At 33.3% G+C, this 22,827-nt stretch overlaps 4 protein-coding genes across 4 annotated transcripts; 3 read left to right on the top strand and 1 right to left on the bottom strand.

The window, feature by feature from the left end:
- The first annotated feature begins 6,652 nt into the window (after positions 1 to 6,652).
- LOC145601605 (putative aspartic proteinase GIP2) lies at positions 6,653 to 7,950 on the top strand. Its single transcript, XM_081657653.1, has one exon. The coding sequence runs from the start codon at positions 6,653 to 6,655 to the stop codon at positions 7,919 to 7,921; it is 1,269 nt and encodes a 422-aa protein (XP_081513779.1). The 3' UTR covers positions 7,922 to 7,950.
- Positions 7,951 to 10,047: 2,097 nt separating this feature from the next.
- LOC145601276 (TATA-box-binding protein 2-like) lies at positions 10,048 to 12,636 on the top strand. The gene is made up of 7 exons (XM_081657261.1): positions 10,048 to 10,151; positions 10,485 to 10,526; positions 11,327 to 11,414; positions 11,533 to 11,604; positions 11,886 to 11,936; positions 12,050 to 12,094; positions 12,227 to 12,636. The coding sequence occupies exons 2-7, from the start codon at positions 10,507 to 10,509 to the stop codon at positions 12,284 to 12,286; spliced, it is 336 nt and encodes a 111-aa protein (XP_081513387.1). The 5' UTR covers positions 10,048 to 10,151; positions 10,485 to 10,506; the 3' UTR covers positions 12,287 to 12,636.
- A 147-nt stretch (positions 12,637 to 12,783) lies between these two features.
- On the top strand, positions 12,784 to 16,336 carry LOC145601275 (GDSL esterase/lipase At3g26430-like). Its single transcript, XM_081657260.1, has 5 exons — positions 12,784 to 13,409; positions 14,067 to 14,276; positions 14,498 to 14,667; positions 14,804 to 15,074; positions 15,872 to 16,336. The coding sequence occupies exons 1-5, from the start codon at positions 13,115 to 13,117 to the stop codon at positions 16,129 to 16,131; spliced, it is 1,206 nt and encodes a 401-aa protein (XP_081513386.1). The 5' UTR covers positions 12,784 to 13,114; the 3' UTR covers positions 16,132 to 16,336.
- A 1,816-nt stretch (positions 16,337 to 18,152) lies between these two features.
- Positions 18,153 to 19,864, bottom strand: LOC145601556 (uncharacterized). Its single transcript, XM_081657595.1, has one exon. It carries the CDS (start codon positions 19,549 to 19,551, stop codon positions 18,550 to 18,552), a length of 1,002 nt encoding a protein of 333 aa, XP_081513721.1. The 5' UTR covers positions 19,552 to 19,864; the 3' UTR covers positions 18,153 to 18,549.
- Positions 19,865 to 22,827: the final 2,963 nt, after the last annotated feature.

The raw sequence follows: 22,827 nt of genomic DNA, 5'->3' as shown, positions 1-22,827 counted from the left end.
TTTGTGCTTTGGGATTTCCACCAATCTAGGATGTCCATCCCCAACCTCGAATCTTCGTCCAAGCCTTTCATGAAGTCGTAGTTTAAGTACATTTGCAACTCCGAAACATCGCTTTGTGTTCGCCTTGATGATGATCCACTACCTGAAAACTTAGATAACATGTTAGCAGCTTGGGCCGCCAAACTTTTGCCCGTTTTACTTACGCTTTTGGATGTTTGAGAAGGGGCAAAATGAGTGACGGTTCCATATTTAGATTCATAAACTCTATATAACTCAAAAAATTTATCTTTCACATGATTTTTATATTGTTCGACACCATCACCGAGTTGCATGCATTCATAGTAAATATCAATTAGCATAAATGTGCCATCATACTTTGATCTAGGATCTAAAATAGAAGCAAACATATAAACCATAGGAAGCTTAGTGTAATATTTACGCCATTTAGCCTCCATTTGTGGAACATAATCATTGTAATCTTGTTGTGATCGATGTTCATAAAGAAGTTGAGCAAATAAACATGCATTTTGAAGGAAAGAATGAATGCAAGGAACATAAACAGAAGAAAAACAGTGAGTCATACTATATAATAATTGTAAAAATTGCATATATTTTTCACAATTATCCCAATCGGAGTCTGCTATCATGAATTGTGGATACTTATTATTGTAAAACAATGAAAATGGAACTCTATACGAAAGTGCCTGACTCAACATGTCATAGGTGGAGTTCCACCTAGTTGGACAATCCGTTTTAATTCTAATAGGCTTTATCTTATTTTGCTTAAGATATCGCCTCCATTCCTGATACCTACTGCTAGAAGACATAATAGACAAAACAGCATTTCGAATTTTGGAATAGTATGGACCAATTGCTTCTTGTCCATCCTTAACACACAAGTTTAAAACATGACAAATGCATCTAATATGTAATGCATCTCCATCCATTATGACATTATGCAAGTTTGGTTTAATTAGATTAGCACTAGCTGTCATGGATGTTGCATTATCAAACGTCATGGACATGATTTTGTCCCTAAGACAATATTCATCAAGAGCACTCATAATACAATTAGAAATATTAAAGGCCGTATGGGGGTATTCAAGCAATTTGAAATAAATAATACGTTTTTGCAATAACCATTCACTATCAACCCAATGACAAGTAACACACAAATAATGTAAACCATAACCACCATCCCATGCATCAGAAGTTATAGAAACTCTTGAAGTAAGAGTTTTAAGTTCTTCAATTAATTTCATTTTGTATTCTAAGTAAGTTTTCATGGCAGCTGTTTTAACGGTTTTTCGGGAGATTTTTTTGTGTTGGGGTTGTAGTGCTCGTTTAATGTAATTGTTAAACGGATCACTTTCAGCAAAAAGAAAAGGTTGTTCGGCTTGGACTATCATTCTCCCAAGTTCATCCCTATCTCTCTCATAATTGTAAGTGAAGCCATAAGGATGGAATTGAGAAATTTTTGGTTGAGTTGGGTCAGTACTTGGGGCACCACATTTTTCACTGTGTCGGTTTAGGTGCCCCGTACCGCCTTTGGCTGGAGCCGAATAAATATTACCACAAGTTTTACACTTGGCTTTTTCACCATCTCTACTTAACAAGAAATATTGCCAACATTTACTCTTTCGGTTTTTCAAAAGGGTCATTTCTTCTTCGGTGTACCATTCAATGAATGGGTTATCAGATGGGGGAATAGTATTTTGGACGGATGGGTCACTAGAGCCGGCAGGTTGTGTGTTGCTTGCTTGAGTTGTTTGATAGTTAAATTCAAAAGGCATATCATGTGCGGAGGCATAATAAGGTGGAGATTGGGTGCTTTGCCATGGTTGGAATGTCCCTTGTTGATCTAATCCGGTGGGAAAACCGGTAGAAAACCCGGGGTGGGTGGTGGCCATTGTAGGGATTTGCATAGTAGGGATTTGCATTGTAGGGGGGGGCATAGAAGAGCCTTCCAATGGTCGTTTAGATTTGGCTTTTTTAGAGGAGGATTGGTTCGGGTTTGATGCCATGATTAATTAAGATTATTAACTAATAAATAATAATTAACAACAATATTAACAATTATAACAAATTAACAATTATAAGTTTATAACACTAACAAAGTAACAAATTATAACAATTAACAAGTATAAGTAAGTTTTTTTTCTTAATTATTACTTAATTAGTAAGTTAATAAATTTTCAAAAATAATTATAATAATAGTAGATTATCTAAATCAATGAGATCCCAGGTAGGTTATGGTTAGGATCGACGTTGTCCAGAGCCCAAATCCCGCCTTAGACAGATTTCAACAATCCAAATAACCCACAATTAAAATAGAAATTAGTTTTTATGTAATTAAGTAGTTCCAAGTATACAATAATAATAATAATAATAATAATAATAATAATAATAATAATAATAATAATAATAATAATAATAACAACAATAATAATAACAATAACAATAACAAATTAAAATAAAGTTGAGTTAGATCTTACAACGACGCTTCAACGCTTTCCCAAATTTATAATTTCTCGAATTTATAATTTCCCGAAATTATAATTTCCCGAATGTAAATATAACAAAGTATTTTTTTTTTTTTTTGGTAGTAGACTAATAATATTAAAAATGTAAAATTTATAAGAGAATAAGAGATTAAGAAATATTAAGAGATTATAATTTATAAATTATAATATATGAGAATAATGAGATTATGAGAATAAGAGAGTAAGAGAATGAGATGAGAAGTTGAGTTGTGGAAAGAATTGGAAGTTTAGGGTGGTATTTATAGGTGAAAATATAGCCGTTTATAGCCGTTTATGGCCGTTTATGGCCGTTGGAGGGAAAACACAACCAGCCTTATAGCCGTTAGCCCGCGGGCCGTGCCTGCGGGCCGTGCCTGCGGGCCGTGCCTGCGGGCCGTGCCTGCGGGCCGTGCCTGCGGGCTATTGGCCGGGCTCGTGCCGTGCCGGGCTGTTTTTTGGTTTTTTTTAACCGCAGCCCGCACGAGGCACGAGGGGCGTGCCATCGTGCCGGGCCGGGCCTGCCGGCGGGCCGTGCCGTGCCGGGCCATCCTCGTGCCGTGCCCGGGCCGCCCGCGTGCTGACCCGGCCCACGCCCAGCTTTAAGTAGCACTGTCAAAACGGTTTGACAATTCGGTTTCGGTTCGGTTTGAAATCGGTTCGGTATTCAATCGGGTCGGTTTGGAATCGGTTTAATTGTCTCACGGGTTGGTTTTGGTTCGGTTTAAATAGTTATCGGTTCGATTCGGTTTCGGTTTATTCTTAAGCGGTTTTAATTCGGTTCGGGTTGTAAACAGTCCGGATAGTAAACGGTTCGGTGCAGACGGGTTGCGGTTTGTTAACGGTGCGGTGCAAACGGTTTTTATCCCGGTTCAAACAGTTTCGGGTTAAAAACAGTTCGGTTCTTTTTTGGTTCAGTTTATAACTGGTTCGGTTCTTTTTCGGTTCAGTTTTTAACTGGTTCGGTTCTTTTTCGGTTCAGTTTATAACTAGTTCGGTTTTTCGATGGTTTAACCACTTTAACGTTATTCATATCGGTTCCATTTCAAGTTTACTAAATTACGGTTCGGGTCGGTTTTCGGTTTCAAAAAATAAAATGTTTATCAAGTTGTTTGGATTCGGGCAGTTAAATGGTTTTGGTTTGAAATTTGATAGTACTTGCTAACCTTTTGCGTTCACAAGTTTTATATAAAGTCGCGAATCATTTCATATTTACTATTTAGGCATCATATTATAAACAAATTCTCATTGATTTTATAAATACATATTATGTTCTGTTTCAAGTTTAGTCATACTGATCTTACTAGTTTATTACGAAGTAGATTATAAGAGTTAGTGTATTAATGTATTACTGTGTTTACAATTAGGTTATTATATGCTTCTTATTTAATCATTTATATACATGACTAGAGGCAGTAGTGTTGCTAATAGTTTGAGGCAGGGCCTGAGCCTGCTTGTTTTGCTCTTGTTTGTGAACACTGATTATCCTTAATGAATGATTTGCCTTGCTATTTTAAAAAAAAATATTCTAAGATTTCTAATATTTAATCCATTTAATTATATTCCCGTAAAAAAAAAATCCATTTAATTATATAAAAAAGTTCGTAAACGGTTCGATTTAGAAGCGGTTTGAATCATAAACGGTTCGGTTTATAACTAGTTCGATTTACAAACAGTTCGGTTTTTAAATGGTTCGGTGCAAACGGGTAGCAGTTTGCTAACGGTTCGGTGTAAGCGGTTTTTTTGCCAGTTTAAACGGTTTCGGGTTGGAACCGGTTTCGGGTTAGATACGGTTCGGTTCTTTTTCGGTTCGGTTTTCTTTCAGTTCGGTTTATATTTGGTTCGGTTTGTTAACGAGTTCGGTTCTTATACGGTTTAACATTATTCGGGTCGATTCGGTTTCGGGTTTACTAAAATACGGTTCGGGTCGGTTTTCTGTTTCAAAAAAATCGGTTTTTAATCGGTTCGGTTCTCATTTGGGTCGGTCGGTTTCGGGCAGTTAAACGGTTTCGGTTTGAAATTTGACAGCACTAATAGGGAGGTTAATATGAAGAGTTTTCCATAAAATTAAACATTATTATAGAGAGGTTACACATATGAAAAAATTTTCAGGTAGCTTAAGTATTGTTAATCACCATTTTACGCCTTAGATATTTATAACATAGCTTTATGTGCGCCATGTGGAGGTGATCAAAGTTAGCCCAGCCTGATTTTGGGCGGATTTAAGAAGGTCAGTGAATCATGTCCTACAACTATAATTTGGGGCTTTGGGCCGATTATTTTTATAGGCATGAATTTGCTGATTATGGAGGGTCTTATTTTGTTATTTAATGTACTAAAGTACTAAAGTACTTATCCGTGGTTTATACACACGGGTGTACAGTGCTCATCGTACACCCGGATAAATAAAAAAGGGCGGAAAGAACATCTTGTGTTTCATAAAGAACATACATGTATTTGACAAAGAACATGTTTGTATTTGACAAAAACATGCATTACTAAAGAACATAAAAATATAATAAAAAGAACAAGATAAAAACTTAATAAAATTTTCTGAAAAATTACACATTATTAACGGAAAAAATTTAGAGGTGAGAAAAAATCGAGTAGGGCCGGGCCATATCATAATTTCTCGTGCCCAAACCCGTAGAAAAGTAGCGGGTTTTCGGGCTTTTTTCAAGCCCGGTTCTAGTTTTAACTAAAATTGCATTTTTAGGTTTGCCCAAACCCACCCTATTTCGGGCCGGATCGGGTCGGGATGCGAGTCCTGCCAATGTTGATCACCTCTTTAAAAATTCTTACCAAAGATATCATTTCCCCCAAAAATAGTTTTCTATCTCTCCAAAAAAAAAAAAAAAAAAAAACTTCCCATAATAATTTTGTTTTTTTACTCTAATATTATTTTCAATTAAAAATAATTTAAGATTTCAATATCAAATTTCAAAATAACATATGTTCAAAGAACATAATTTATATTGTGAAGTACACATAGTTAATACCTAACTAACACACTAATCAAACTCAAAGAGCATACGATAATAAAAGTAATTTATATATGACATATGATAATAAAAATAGAATTTGGGCATCACTACGACCTTAAAGAACATACACGTCAAACTCAAAGAACATACTTTGTATTATTAACCCAAAAAAAAAATATGTTTATCAACATATGTTAAATAACATAAGTTATAATGTAAAGGATATATAATTTTATTCAAAGAACACACTGATCACGCTCAAATTAAAGAGCATATTAAAGGTATGTTCTTTGTCAAACGTAGGTATGTTCTTTATTAAACACTATATGTTCTTTCCGCCTTTTTTTGTTTACCCGGGTGCACCATGAGCGGATGTATTATCTAAGTACCACTAAAGTACTCCGTACTATGGAATTTAAATCTTGGTAGATGTGAAGTATCTCAATTCCACAAATTGCCTCTAAACATCATTGAAGGTATCTTATAATACTCCATACAATCTTTCATCTAGTTCATACTCCATAAATTCTGATTTTCAGGGTGTGGAATGTCAATTCGAGCTCAAGAGGCTAGTTGATCGAGGTGGTGTACATGATTCCATAAAGTTTCCAAGCAATGATCAGCGCTGGTTTATTGTGCACTTGAAAAATTATAGACAGACAAGCAGAACATTGAAATTTGAATAGCAGATCAAAATTTGAAGTCCATAGTACGTTAAATGCACCATATATACAAGTAGTTACTTTGAAGCCCATAGTACAATCTGACTATTTTAAAAACAAAAATAAAAAAGAAAGACTTGATCGAGCAGAACTAGCTTAGTCAATGCTCTGTTAATTACATCATTGCGTCAAAAACAAGGGATTAGCACACAAAATCATATTACAGAATATCGCGATTAATATAATTCAAAAAAGAAAGGACTATTTGCATACATTATTTTTACCGGATTAGAGTAGCTTAACTTGCTCTTTCTATGTTCATTCTCCTTTAATTTTCGTGTAATTTTTAGTGAAATGTTAAGGTCTTTTTCTAATTATTTAATAGCTCGTTGGAAGGTGGGGGTATCATGCACTCCCTTACTCCCTACGCATCACTTGGTACTATAAATTCAAATTCAAACCCACCACTTTCCTTCAATATAATCTAATGGCTTCAACACTGAGTTTTCTCCTCCTCATTCTCTCTGCTTTCTCCTTTCATTTCTCCAATTCTACCTTTGTACTTCCTATTTTAAAGGACAACACAAAGTCCCAATACTACACCTCTTTTCTAGTAGGAACACGCCCATCTATTCGCGTTTATCTGGTTATTGATCTCAGTAATCAATGGTCATGGTTCGCTTGTGACCTCTATGGTTACAACACTAATTCCACAACCTACCATGAAGTACCCTGCTTCTCACCTAGCTGTGAAGGGGCTTTTTGTTACGGTGAGGAGACTTGCGGTGTTTACGCGTACACTTCCCTTAATGATGGATTCTATGACGGTCCTTTAGTTGAGGATGTATCGACCTTGTACAAATACAACTCATTAGCTCAACTCAATAAAGTTAGCTTACCTACTTTCCCGTTTACTTGCGCTGATAAAGGCCCTTTGAAGGGCTTATCACCTCATACCAAAGGTTTGCTAACCCTTGCAAGGGCACCTTTTTCTTTGCATTCCCAAATCTCCTCTACTTTTAAGGTCCCTCGCAAGTTTGCTCTTTGTCTTCCCTCTTCCTCTTCTTCGGGTTATAATGGCGCTATCTACTTCGGAGGAAGCCCTAATCATTTGTCTAAATCTCTTGTAACCACACCACTTATAATCAATCCTAATAGCACAGGGCATATATGGTATGAAGGAAATACTCCAGCCGAATACTTCATCCAGGTAAGATCTATCAAAATCGACTCAACCCCATTACAGTTTAGATTCTCGTTGTTAACCTTCGACGTCAAGGAAAGAGTTGGGGGGACTAAGATAAGCACTCTGGCCCCTTACACTGTACTACATAGTGATATATACAAGGCTCTTATTAACGTGTTTGTAACAAAAGCGGCCGCCATGAAGATGACTAGGGTCACTTCAGTGGCTCCTTTTGGGGCGTGTTTTAGTACTAAAACAGTGGTTTATAACGCTCACACTGGTCCATTGGTCCCAATTATTGACTTAGTAATGGATGGTAAAAGTCCCTTGTTGCACAACAAGAATGCAAGGTGGAGGATCTACGGCGCGAATTCAATGGTGAAGGTTACAAATAATGTAATGTGCTTAGGATTTGTAGATGGAGGTTCAAGCCCAATTACTTCAATAGTAATAGGTGGGAAACAAATGGAGGATAATTTGGTGGAATTTGACCTTGAAACTAATAAGATTGGAGTCACTTCATCTCTTCTTCGCATGGGTACAAGTTGCTCCACATTTAAAGGAATTTAAATTAAATACTACTGGTATTAAGATCTCATAGTCCCATATTTCTGGTTTATTTCATGATAGATCTCGAAATTGATCTATCTTGTGCTAGGTAACTTGTTTATTTGTTTCTATCTTGTAACTTGTAGTCATCGACTACGGACGATTATGGACTTATGGTCGATTATAATAAGAGACTAAATCTGAACCGTTAATATTTTTATTGCTTAATCTTAGCATTCGAATAATTTGTTTTTAAAAAATTAAAAAATCAAAGATACACATCATTTAAGTCATAACAAGTCAGCAATCACTCAGCGCCTAGTAAGCAAAGGGTTGTTTGGCTCATTACTTTTAAGGGTAATTTTTTTTTTCAAGTTATAAATTTATAATTTATAAAAAAAAAAATCATTGAAAGTTATAAAATTGAAGAAAATCGTCCAAAATAAACAATTGACAAAATTCATTTGTATACCTTCATCCCCAATTTGATAGCTTCATTCATCCCATTTTATTTGCAACAATATTCGTACAAATTTAACATTCTCATATAAATTTTGCCTTTTCATGTACTTTTATTGTTTTCCCTCTCCACTTTTTTGTATACACATTGTAAATTTACCTTTCCAATGTACTTATACTAGAGTACTTATTTATGTTTATTAATTTCCGTGAAAATTGCCCATAAAAAAACTACTCGTATCATTAAGGGATGGAGGGAGTAACTAACTTTAAAGCATTTTGGCTTTGGAAAGTTAGATTCATAATTTTAGGTTGGAAATCAAATTAAAGTTTTGCTTAATTGGTTAGTTGTTTATGGATACTAAGAGTTTATCCCAAAATTAAATCTTCTGAAATTAGAAATGATGCATTAACTACATAAGCTATTCAAAATTTTAAATAAACCAAAACTATTAGATATGAAGTATATTGATAATAAAATAGTACTCCGCAGGGTTGTTCGCAGTGTGGTTTGGATCCCAAATCGCACCAAACCACTAAGTTACGGTTTGCAGTTTTTCAAACTGCACCAAACCACACCACAAAATGCGTTGCACTGTGGTTTGCGGTTCAGCCACCATCTATCTATCTATACTATATACTTAAGTAATCACTAAAGGGGACACTTGGCATTTTATGAAATTTTTTCCCTCCAAATGCTATTTATTTATTTTCCTTTAAAAATTTTGTTAAAAAATTAAAATTCTTTTAATAAATTTTATTTATGCAACACAAAATTTAAGAAGTTAAAAGATAGACATTAATAAATTCAAATTTGAAAGAAATAAAACAAAATTGTTATATATATTTAATTTCAATTAACTCTATTTATTTTCAATCGGCTATAATTATTAATAAATCTTACTTTATAAATCTGTGCATTGCACGGGGCTAAAAACTATTTTTTTTTAAAATAAAATAATATACTCCCTCCATTTTTAAATACTTCTCCATTTCTCTTGGACACGCATGTCGATGCTAATCTTTGATCACTAATATCTTTAACTATCAATAAGTATAAATTCTGACAATTGAAAATTAATATTCTATTCATTAAGATGATTCCAACAAGTACCCAGAAAACTATATTTTTTTCTATGCATAAATCACAAACATTAGTCAAAATAGGACAAATGAATAGTGCAAAAAATAGAAATGGAGCAAGTATTTAAAAACGGAGGGAGTAGTAATTTTATTTTCAAAAAATAAAACATATTTTATTTTGTGATCTATAATTCAAATATTAAACACTTTTAACCTTCAATTAGCTAATAGTCAAAGATTAATTACATCATATTTTAAAGTTATTTTTATATATTTTTTACAAATTTCATAAAAATATTTTAACGGTTTGAGGTTTGATGATTTGAACCGCAGATTTGATCAAACCGCAAAATCAAAGTTTGGTTATTTTTTAAAATCGCACTGCAATTTTTAAACCACAAACCGCAAAATTGCAATTTGGTCGCCCTAATACTCCACTACCCCCGTAGCAAATAAACCGGATAAAAAAAAATAATAAAAAAAAAATAATATTAAAAAAAAAAAAAAAGGCCCAAATAGAAATTTGAGTCCAATTAGGAAACGAATGAAAGAAGGCGGTTTATGTGCGTTCTCAGCACCTATAAATACCCTATACCCTTGATCTTATATAAATTCCCCTTCTTTCAAATTTCCTTCACTCTTCTTTTTCCTCCTTTCTCTCTGCTCTTCTTCTCTTACATCGGCCGATCGGCGTACCTGCTAATTTCAAGTGAGTCGTTAATTCTACAGTGATTTGATCTTAAATTTCAATCTTCTTTCTCTTTTCTAAAATTGCAATCAATTCTACTGTGTTTTGTTATCCAATTTCAATTAATCTTTAATCGGAGTATAATTTAATTGAACTCTAGTCACAAATCATACTTGTTTATTTCACAATTTTCGTTGGTTTAAGTGTGATGATGAACATGGTATCCTTTTGTTTGTCAAAGTATTTTAATTGAAATAAAAATAGAAAGAGAATCTAAGTAATTAGAAATTAGGGTTTTAATTTTAATTTAATGGTGATGAAATTAACAATTTTCCCCAATTTGATTTTGAACAGAAGGAAAGAAAGCAAAATTGACATGGAAGAATCTCGAGAAAGGTATTGATTTGATTGAATTTGGCTTTTGATTCTTGAAATTTGGCTTTGAATCTTGACATTTGGCTTTTGAACATCCATCTAGGATCATCCCTAATTTCCAGATTTTTTTATTAAATTTGGTTTTTGAATATTGAAATTTGGTATTTAGGGTTTTTTTTATTGATAGAATGTTTCAAAGGTCAAATTATACTGCGTTAAATTTGGTTGATTGTATTGTTTTAGTAGTGCATAATCGGCCTATATAATTCTGCAAGGATATGGATTGTAGAATGATTATGAGTCGAAACCAGCAAAATTTGGTTAAATTGCCTTGTGAACTCTCGTTTTATGGTAATCTTTTATTATTATTATTGTTATTCTCATTATCTTTAATAAATTATGTTCTATTTATGTTTTCCAGAAATATAAATAAAACTAATTAAACCTGAAAGATTATACATGATAATGTAAAACTGTGTTATATTGCATCTTGTATTATAAATACAGAGTTCAGATTCATATACCGTATTTTGTGTTATAAATACAGAGTTCAGATTCATATATTGTATCATGTGTTGTAAATACAGAGTTATATATAGCATCTTGTGATTATTGTTTCCGAGTGGTTGATGTAGTTAGGTGGTAATGTTATCTGATGACTGATATAATTTCTTGGATATTACGAGGTGTAGTTATGTTGTAGTGCATGCTTGATGTTTATGAATTATGATGTTATGTTCCGGGTTATATTTTTATGTTTCCTTTTATGTGTTTGTTTGTTATTTGGTCTTCATGCTAATGTTTGTTCTTTATTTTTGTAGGAACTTTGTATCAGCTGTCAACATGGACTGCACTTTGGATCTTGAATTTATTGCATCGCAAGCTCGTAATGCAGAGTATAATCCAACGGTAGGTTCTTAGAGCTTGTGATTGTGCAGTGTAACATGTCTGACATTTGATAGATTTTGTAATTTTTTCTTAATGCTCTAAATTACTTATAATTGTTTCCTATTCTGCTGTCCTGTAGCGTTTTGAGGCTGTCATTATGAGTATAAGGGAGCCAAAGACAAAAGGCCTAGTATTTGCTTCTGGAAAGTTGGTGAGCTTCTACCTTAGCTCTTCTTAAAACAGGATTTCTTTTTAAGGTTCATCAGACTACCATGTTAAATGTTTTGTGTTCACTTATATGGCCTGAATATGAGTTGTCATGCTTGTTCAACCATAGTAGCTTCACTAACGATTCCATTTTATATCGGTTATGTTCATCCTCAGTCTCAATGTAGTTAATACTTAATAGTATAAGATTTTTTCATGAAAAGGTGTCTGAGTGTGTTGTTGTTCATTGTGTGTTCGTTCACTGATTATTATCTGCCAATCTAGATTTGCATCGGAGCTAAGAGTGAGAAGGACTCAAAAATAGCTGCTCGTAAGGTAAGTAGTCATTGTATTTTGTGCAGACGAGAGGTTGTTCCATTTTCATGTACTTGACTATTTCATTTTCTTGATCTGTGGTTACTAAACTCTCATCTTATTCTCTCTTTCAGTGCGCTCGAATTGTTCAGAAGCTGGGATTTCCTGCCAAATTCAAGGTATCTCTTATTCGCTTTGTTCGTGCATCCTTTTTTCTTATATCTTGCCAATTTTCTGATTTCAGCACCTAGTTTGCTTCTGTAAGAAATCTTTTCTTTCCTGAAATCTCACGCTTCGGTTTCCTTTTGCAGAATTTCAGAGTCCACGAAAGAGCATCTGCAGGACTTCCTATCATACGGAGTAATTTGTAATTAGAATAGTGGATAGATGAAGTGATGAACTTATTCTTTTTTTATTTGGTAATTTTCTTTGATACTTATAGATGATGCTCTGATTGGATCATCCTTTAGTTTGAATTATTTACCAATTCTATACAGTAAGAAGTAGAACTAGACTCTCACATTTGCAGACTTGTGATTTATACTCATTCATTCAATAAATTTAGTTATGTGGGTTGAAATTTCAGAAGTTCTTTGCAACTGACGAAGCATCATATGTGCCAAAGCTAACTAACCATTTGCAAGAATAAGTTTATGTTTTTTTATTTTTTGAAATGAAGAACAAGTTTATGTTCTATACACCTTATGTCCTTATTTGTTTTCTTTCAAAAAAAAAAAAATGACCTTATTTGTGTTGAATTAAATTTTAATTTATTGTAAATTACTGAGTTTTACATACTGTAGGCGGAGTAAAAAAATGCCTTTTTTTTTTTTTTTTTTTTTTTTTTTGGGTAATATGACACCATTTGAACTTTTACGCTTTTTACAACATTCATTTGACCATCTCACAATTAGTATTGTGAAATTCATCGATTTCAATTAATATTTTTACGGAGTTTAATGGTCAAAGTTGTGTACTGACAAATATAAAACTCCATCATAGTAATCTAGTCAAGTCACATCAAAACAAAAAACAAAGCAATAAAAAAAATTAAAAAAAAAAAAAAATACAAGTCAACTAAACACAGCCTAAATCACAGCTGCACAACCTTAAAAAAGTCTATAAATATTTAGTTAACCAATCCATCAGTTCCTTATTTCCCTCACACTAAACAGATAGCAGGAGAGTAAACAGAAAGCATGTGTACAATGAATAAAAACAGGGGAACGAGATTCGGGCTGATCAATCTCATGATTTGTAGTAGTATTTTTCTGGTATCATCTAATTTGGGGTTAACAGTAGCATTGAGTAACAACTCTTCTCAAAATAAAAATATTTGCGAGTTTCCGGCTATTTTCAACTTCGGTGATTCAAACTCCGACACCGGTGGCCTTACTGCGTTGTATGGCCAGGCACTTCCTCCCAATGGTGAAACCTTTTTTGGTAAACCTGCTGGCCGTTTCTGCGACGGCCGCCTCGTTATCGATTTCTTAGGTACTCCTCTTTTATCTTCATCTTTTTCTTTTTTTTTTGTCCTTTTGTAAAAGATGCTGTTTATGAAAGAATTGGCACATTATGAAGTCACAATGTCTTAGGTCTGTTTTACTCCCTCTATTTCGGAATAAGAGATGACTTAATGTTACTAGCAAGACCTAGTAAAAAAGTCAAGATTGATGCACTTAAAACCAGTAAATGTAATTAAATATTTAATACGAATAAGTATTGATAGGTAAAGGTGTAAAGCATCTTAAAAAAATTAATCGATAAACATTTTTCATAGGAACATATGTCAATGTTAAATTTTAATCAACAATATATTTTTATTTAACGATAAATAATGACCAATAATATGATCAATTATTTTTTAGCTACAACTCTAATTTATTGGATTTGAATACAATTTTTAGTAATTTACTCGTAGTTTTTTATTATAAGTATTAGTTGTCGTCAACTCGTCATAGGGTCTTGCTTTACGGATTGGATTACAATTAGTCAATTAGCATTGTCTTAATCTCCTTGTTATCCTATTTTGTCAACTTTGATAAATTACCCGATGATAAATTGGCCATTTTTATTTGTTGTAAAATAACTCTTTTTACCAAGCAAGCTGATGAAATAACGCCTAATTATCTATTTTTTCACTTGATACAGCTGAAAGTTTGGGATTACCGTATCTAAGTGCGTACCTAAACTCAATAGGGTCAAATTTTAGTCATGGAGCCAACTTCGCAACCGCAGGTTCAACGATTAGACCTCAAAACACCACTGTATCTCAGAGCGGATATAGTCCCATCTCTTTGGACATCCAATTCGCTGAATACTACAAATTTTACAAGGAGTCTCAAGTTGTTCGTAAACAAGGTAATCATCAATCGACAAATTAAAGTGTGTTGTACTTGTACCCTTTATCGCACATTTATGCTCCTAGTCGTGTTTTTAAACGTGCCTAATGTCCCTTTGTGCATTGTCGAGGGTACGGTACCTTTCTTTAATTACACTTGAATGTACATACTACATAGAATTTGCGATTGGTCATGCCATGATTTGATTGAAGAAAACTTATTTATGAAATGTCGATGTAGGAGGAGTTTTTGAGGAGCTATTACCCAAAGAAGATTACTTCACTCGTGCTCTATACACCTTCGACATTGGCCAAAATGACATCACTGCTGGTTACAAACTAAACTTGACTACAGAGCAGGTCAAGGCCAGTATACCTGATATTATTAGTCAATTCGCCAAAGTTGTTAAGGTAAGATGGTTAAATTACTAGCCCAATTGATCCTAGAAATATCAAGCTCGACTCAACTCAACTAAACTCGACTTGTTGCACATTGATGTCCCTCCTTTAACAAAGTTAACATGTCTTTGTTGTCTACTTTATGTAGGGTGTGTATGCACAAGGAGGAAGGTCATTCTGGATACACAACACAGGTCCATTGGGCTGCCTACCATATATGTTGGACCGCTTTCTCCTAACAGCGGCCCAAGTCGATGAATTCGGATGTGCAAGCCCATTGAATGAGGTTTCCCAGTACTACAACAGTCACCTGGAGGATATTGTTACTCAACTAAGGAAGGATTTGCCTGCTGCTTCAATCACATTTGTTGATATATACTCTATCAAACTTAAGCTCATCACCCATGCCAAAAAATACGGTAAGCCTCTCAACAACAACAACAAAAACAAAAACAAAAAAAACTTGTTAAGCCATCAATTTTTTTTTTTTTTGATACAATTTGTTATTACGTGTTGCTTCACATGTATCTAGAAAAGGTTTGATCTCTAGTATAATTAAAGGTTTTATTCTTTGGTAGATGGGCTATAGATAAGATTCCACAATTTATTGAAACAAAAACATCATTTACGTATTTTTTAGATACAAACATAGTACAAGGAACGTTACTTAGGGCCTGTTCTGATTGACTAAATTGAGCTGAGCTGAGCTGAACTAAACTAAACTAAACTGAAAATTTTATGAGAGAAGGAAATTAAGATAAGAACTAAACTAAACTGAACTTATTGAAGCTGAACTGAACTAAACCGAACTTAACTTATTGGAGCTGAACTTAACTAAACTAAACTGAAAATAAGCTGAAGGGAACAAGCCCTTAGTGCTAGTTGTTAGCTATACCTGTGAGTATGTTTGTCCTACGGAATAACAAATCCGTAACAAATAAACTTTGAAGTAGACTATTCACTATTGTCACTAAGCTAGCTCACTACGTACTTATTGCCAATTGAATTTAGGATGGATCTTTACACGGTTAGGTTCATGAAAATTTTATTCTTCTTTGTCTATATCTTTCATCCTTAATAAAATCTTAAAACAACCCCAAATCGTACAAGGATACAATCTTTCAAAAAAGATGACGCTTGTTAATTAACATAAGAATTTCGATAATTTGAATTTACTTATGAAATAACTTGTATATGAAACAATATTATGCTGTAGGCTTTGAGAAACCTCTAGTAGCTTGTTGTGGCATTGGAGGAAAATACAACTTCAACAACACAATGAGATGCGGAAGCACAGAGATTGTAGATGGCAAAGAGATTTTGGTTGCGAAATCATGCGATAATCCATCCAAACGTATTATTTGGGATGGCATTCATTACACTGAGGCAGCTAATAAGTGGATAGTTGATCAAATTATGAAAGATTCCTCATACACAAATCCATCCATTCCATTGGAAATGGCTTGTCAAAAGTAAAATTAAAGGGGTTAATGTGTATGTTCAAGTTTATGTGTGCTTGATTAGAGTGATTAATCTGATTACTATGTCAAAGTTCATACGATTTTCAATAAAATTTAGTAGAACTTTAATCCACAATGTATTAAGCTTTTGTAAAAGGAGTTTAGACTGTGTGAATACTATGATACTCTTGTCATGTGCTGATAGTTTCCCGATGTCCTGGCACAACAAGCCTCATATGAGGCAACCTCCCTATGCTTGTGTGCCTTACTGATGCATGTGTTTGTGGTGTAGGTTAGTGTCATTTCATGTTGTTCCTCTATTTATATATTAGCTTGTTACACATATGGGGAAGGCTTGCCTGGATCAAGCCTCTTGATCCAGGCGCCGCACGTGCGATTTGCACTCGTCCCGTGACATATGGTATTCGCCTCAACATCGTTCAAGAGGGGAGGTTCTGTTAACCATCAGATCAGAATGTCCACCAAGCTCCAATATATTACTTCAATTATTTACTCGTATATTATTTGTGTGTTTTTCTATATCCCATACGTGAAAGTGATCATGAGTCGAGTGACTCAAGTCAGATTCCATTACATAAATTTAAAAAATACCCATTATTATAATGGGCTGAAATATTTTGCCTATATCAAACAAATAAGGCCAAAGTTAAGAGATTAAAAATATGAATCGGAATTGGCCTCATTGAGCCATGGCCAAATCTGTTAAGCTCTAGGTGCTATGTATTGACATTATGTAATGTTATAAGGTTTTGACACACCCATTAAGAATTTAGTTAGAATAGAGTAACATTCCAGTGGTGTAGAAGCTTTTCTCTACTCCCTTAACCTTATGGTAGGTTTTTCTATAAGTGGATTAATTGGGATTCTCCAATCAATGGTCATAATCGAGTTATGACCCCAAATTGAAACCACCAAAATTCCTTATTAATTGAGCATCTTTTTATTTCTTTAAGCTTTTCTATATAGTGACATGCACAATTGCACATACTTTTGTTACATTCAATCAAAGTGGTGAAAAAAATATGCTTTCTAGCTACTTTAGACCCATCCATTTCCTTGAAATTAGCTAATCATAAATTTAAAAGTTGGACCACCCCACCCTTAGTCGTCCTAGTCCTAGTCCTAGAAATTAAAATATGCTCTAATTTGTAATTTTATTAAATTACCCTATCTTCTTTCCTTTTGTGGGCTTCTTTCACAATTACTAGAAACCTTTTACAAAGCCTTTTAGCTTTTTTAGGTAAATCACTCTCGTGTTCATTGACTATATTTGACCTCTTTTCTGGTATCGTGTCCCCCATTATCCTCATCAATTATCTCCTAACTTTTTCCTTCATTCATCTTTCACATGTTTTGGTGGGCTCTCATTATTTTGAACTTTTTTTGGTTAATTAGGCTAGCATTACACAAAGGCACAAAGTTAAATAGACTAGTCGAGAACAATAATATATGTATAGTTGTAATGATGGTGGGTAATTAAACGGATAATGCCCGATATATTATTGTTACTTTGACAGAACTTGTTTTCTTGATGAAAAACTCCTCTCATTATTTATCATCAAAATAACATAAAAGATTAGATGAGAGTATTGAAAAAGACCACATATGGAATATAATAAAAGAATCTTTAGACTTTAATTGATCCCTAAATTTCATCAAGCTAGCCTAGCTTAGGTCTAGGATGACTTGTTATATGTGTTGTCCTAAAATGACTAGGTATCATTTATACTCTTAAAATTCGAACATACGGAGTATAAATATCATTTAATCCTATGACTTCGTGTTTAGTTGAATTGATTCATCCATGATATATAGATAGAAAAATAGAAATTGAAAAGGTATGTAACAAAATTAATTTTAGAGGGTAAATATCAAAAGAGAAGCCAAAGTTAGTACTAATAATATCAAATTCCAACAAAGGTATGACAGTATGACACCGTTAAAAGAAGAATTTGATCCGCACATAAAAACACTCTTTCAGTAGCATATACTTGTATATCATCTAAAATAGGTTACATCAAAATTAATCAAAAGCTAAATAAAGGAGAAGATTATAATTCAATACTCCAAAACGGATGGAATTTTGCACAAAATTTTCTTATGAAATGGAATTATTCAAGACACAAAAATACTCTTTATATATGCCCATAAATACATAAAATCGGTCCCATTCTTATATTTATTCAGTCCCATATTGTCACAACTCTTACATACGTTAACTCCCTTTCTTTATGTGGGCTCCTTTTAATAATTCCATGTGATATGATCAACCTTTGTTCCCTTTCTTCAAATCTTACCATAACAACATCCATGGAAATACTTTGAAGCTCATACTATGATACATAATCATGATATGATCATCACACTATCATCATCATCATCGTCATCATCATCATCATGTACATGCCATGCATCATTCAACTTTCCATGCATAAAGAAACAATGTAAACTCTGATGATCCATTACTACTCCAATCATCCTCCCTACATGTAGGATCATCTCCATGAAATGATAACGGCGACGACAACGACGAGGAGGAGGACGGTGGTGTTGCCGATGACTTGAACAAGAACATAGCATGTCTAGGACCGGACCCGAAAATCCAATCATGAACATCCCAATACACTTCAAGCTTAGCCTCCTTAACATCAATAGATTCATTCCCTCTAAACTTCCATTGTAGATGTTTAACTTGAGTAGCTAACTTCCCATCAATTTTTATATCCATTTCATGACTACTAATTCCTTCTAAATCACCCTTAATATTATTGTTACACTCAACAGAAATTTCATGACATTTGCCTCTTTCATGAAATTTAACCTTAGTTGAAAACCTCTTCTTACCAAAAATGTGCTCTTTCCTAGAGACTAATAGAGGATCAATAAGAGCTGGCCTACACCCGGTTCTCCGGAACGCGTCCTTCTTCATGTCTCCAACCACTAGAACAACCTCCTCCTCGGACACAATCGCGACGTAATAGTCCGATTGAGGTTCGACCTCACCGTTAAACTTGGCAGCCTTAAGATCCCAAACAATACCTATGATTTTACCATCTACCACAAATTGTTTGCACCCTTGTTTCCTCCAAAAGTACCAAGGTTTAAGCTCAACCTTGCTATGATAATGATCTTGACCTTGAGGACCGTCCACGGACACGGATAGGCCGTGTAGGAGGAGATTCTTGCACCATGTGATGGTGACTAATCGCGGTTGGCTAGCTATCTTAGTCCTATACACGGACATGATCAGACTCTGGGGTGACCCCGAGGCTGATCGTATTAAGGCCGTGTTGGCGTTGGTGGTGGTGGTGGTGATCGAGGTTGCCGGTGTCGCGCACCCCCGTGCAGGTGTAAGATCATGCTCAATAGGGGAGGATGAAAAACATGTTGGAATGCTAATAGGCTCATGCATCATTCTTATTGATCACACAATAAATATAACCAATGCAAAGTGATCATATAAAAGGGTTTAACAAAAGAAAATATATGTATATATGTTATAGACTTATAGTAGTTAAAATATAATATAAAGAATTATAATATTTAGACAAGTAATATAAGGTGGAAGAAAAGTGTAACGCTAATCAATCTTACCAGCAAGATGTTATCTTGGAAGCTGACAAAAGGATATGATTGTGGCCTCAATGTTAAATGAATAGGAATCTAACCATAATTTTCCAACTGGCAACGTATGATATATAATGGTAAACAGTAATATACGGAGTAGAATTCAGTTATTGTAACAAACCTTCTCTTTTTTAATTTCGTTGTTCGAGGTCGATTTCGGTTTTTTAAATACTAGTCCGACTAATTGCCTAATAGGCGGATAGGTAGTACATAAATGGAAGAAAGTGTTCAGATTACCCTTTAACTAATTTTTAGATACTACCTCTGTTACATATTATTTACAATGATTTAATATAAATAGAGAGGAAAAATCTCTAATCGTTGAAAACATCGATCAGATCTCACCTTGTATCAGTTGTCTAACTAACTAATTATGCAAATTCGGAGTGTATAATTTTTTATACTTGTATGTAAAATGGGAATCATGATTTCATCAACTTTTTGACGATTCATTTGTTCCCCTTTTTCATGTAAGTAGAGAGGAAACACATCCCTTTTTCACCGAGATGTAAAGTTTGCAATTCCTATGTACAAAACCCAAAAAGCAGGGGAAGGAAAGTAAGAGGTGGGAGAGGTTTTAGGCAAGAGAACATGTGATGTGGGGGCAATATACCATAGTATAATAATTCAATATGTATGGTATTGTTTGGATTAATAAAGTTGGCTTTTAATGATGTTATCTTAATTTTTAATTATTTGATTCATGTAAAGGAGAGTTTTGTTCATCTAAATGAGGGATTTTGTCCAACTTTAATTACTTCTTTGGCAATATAGTTAGGAACTTATAGGGATCACATATATGCATAACAAGATCTATTCTTGTAACTTTCAATTTATCATCTAGCCAATTATTTTATGAAAGTTGTTAAATGGTATTGATCCCAAGCTTATCATAGTGATTGATGCATCCAATGAATCCTTGAAGACAAGAGGTAAGATATGATCAATGTCGATATTACCCTGAATGGTTACTATTTGATTATCGAAAAAAAATATTTGACATTATTCCTTTTAATTACTCTGTAAAATATAATCATTTTATAATTGACTATTGATAAGTAAATTATTAATTAATTAATTATATTTTGTTATTAGAAGAAAGAAATATAACATTAGAAAAATCTTGTCTCAATAGTAAAGCCTGACTTATCAAAAGTAACTAAAAAATTACTATTTAGTTTCCCTATTTAATTATATTAATAAATTGATTACGTTATAAAAAAATAATTCATAGTTAGTACATATAGATTAATATTAATTATTAATAAATGATATTTGATAAATATTTTAGTGTCCATAAACATCATTTGGTATAGTTACAACTTACAATCAACAGTTCCTTAAAAAAAAGTGTCTTCAAAAAAAAAAAAAGTTAAGCTATAACAAGATTAAATAATTTATGGAGTGTATGTATGTATATATATATATATAAATTATAAATAAAATAAATTTTAGGAAAATTTACACTTTGGTGTCCTAACGTTTAAGTAAATTCCACTTTGGTGACCCATGGTTTTAAAATTCCCATTTTAGTGTCCTGTCATTAGATAATTGTTCTATATTAGTGCCTAATAGTTAACGGTGTTAAATTCTCCGTAAACAAAAAAACAAAAGAAAAAAAAAAAAAAAAACTAAAGTTGTATAATTAATTAATTATATTAGGGTCTCTAAAATTTCCCCCAAAACCCATTTACCTCATCTCTCTCAAAATTTCCCTCTAAGTTCTACGCCTCTAGGTTCTACACTGCTACCCATTTCTATAATTCATCACAAACTAAGTATCTCCTCTAATAAAATAAAATTTGTCTCATTCATTGGTGAAGATAATGCCGCAATCGTAAAACTCAATCCAAGCGACAAGATCTTACAACAGTTGCATCATCGCAATACGCCAAGTTCCACACTGAACAATATAATAGTATTCTAGGGATTTTATTTTTTTATTTTTATTTTATTAACATTACTTTTTGGGCATGCATGTAGTCATGAAATATTTTGGGTTACAAAAAATGATGTTAAAAGTGCAGTACATTGACTTTTTAATTATTTTTAATCAATTTATGCATGCCTAAGGATATATTTTTGTTTAATTAGCTGTAATCTTAGTTTCATGGCTCTTAGTTTCATGAGGAGAAAGAAGTTCCACTACTATTGACATCTTTTACACGTAGTATACTAGTATATATATATATCATGGTCTGGTTATGTTTTAATGCTAATATTTAGCTTTAGTGCTTTAGTTTAATAAAAAAAATATTGATATTTTCCAAAAAAAAAAAAAAAAAAAAAATAATAAATTAACGGATTGTTTAACACCATTAACTATTAGGCATTAATATTGAACAACTATCTAATGACAGGACACTAAAGTGGGAATATTAAAACCATAGGTCACCAAAGTGGAATTTACTTAAACATTTGGACACTAAAGTGTAAATTTTCTAAAATTTTAATTCTAATAATAAGTTCAGATAAGTGAAAATCAGGTGAATAAAACACAACTAAATCCCAAACGGTGAGAATAAAATGTTAGGTGTGCCGGAGGTCCCAAGGTTTTTATGCGTGACCTAGGACTCTAGGAGAACAAAATGTTGCAAAGAAAAGTCGAAACATCAAACTATGGTTCACTCAACTGAAATTTCAGTATCTTGTCAAAAAAAAAAAAAAAAAAAAAAAAAAAAAAAAGAAATTTCAGTATGTACATTTGCACAGTGAAAATGTGAAATAATCCTTCAGATGGTTATAAATTCTAATTGAACGAAGTTATTTCTGAGGATTATTCATGTCAGATTACTAGATAGATTACTAGATTAGACTAAGTCAGAAGGTAATCTACGAGAACCATGTTTGAATTATATACTGATAGGTTAAGTCTTGGCGCATAGCGCCTATTGATTTCTAAGCATATAGGATGGCAATTTTGCAATTAAAAAGTACTATTCAGATAACTTATATTTTAGTGGTACATTATATGTACCATTAGAGAGTCAGCTTTTTCAAGAAATTGAAACTTATAGGATGGTAAAAAGTATCACTACACTCGTAATAGTCCACAAAACGTACT

The sequence above is a fragment of the Chenopodium album genome, chromosome 21, assembly GCF_948465745.1.
Source record: "Chenopodium album chromosome 21, dcCheAlbu1.1, whole genome shotgun sequence".
NCBI classification, from domain to species: Eukaryota; Viridiplantae; Streptophyta; class Magnoliopsida; order Caryophyllales; family Amaranthaceae; genus Chenopodium; species Chenopodium album.
The sequence above is the reverse complement of the archived record's forward strand: the minus strand, read 5'-3'. Positions and strand labels throughout refer to the sequence as shown.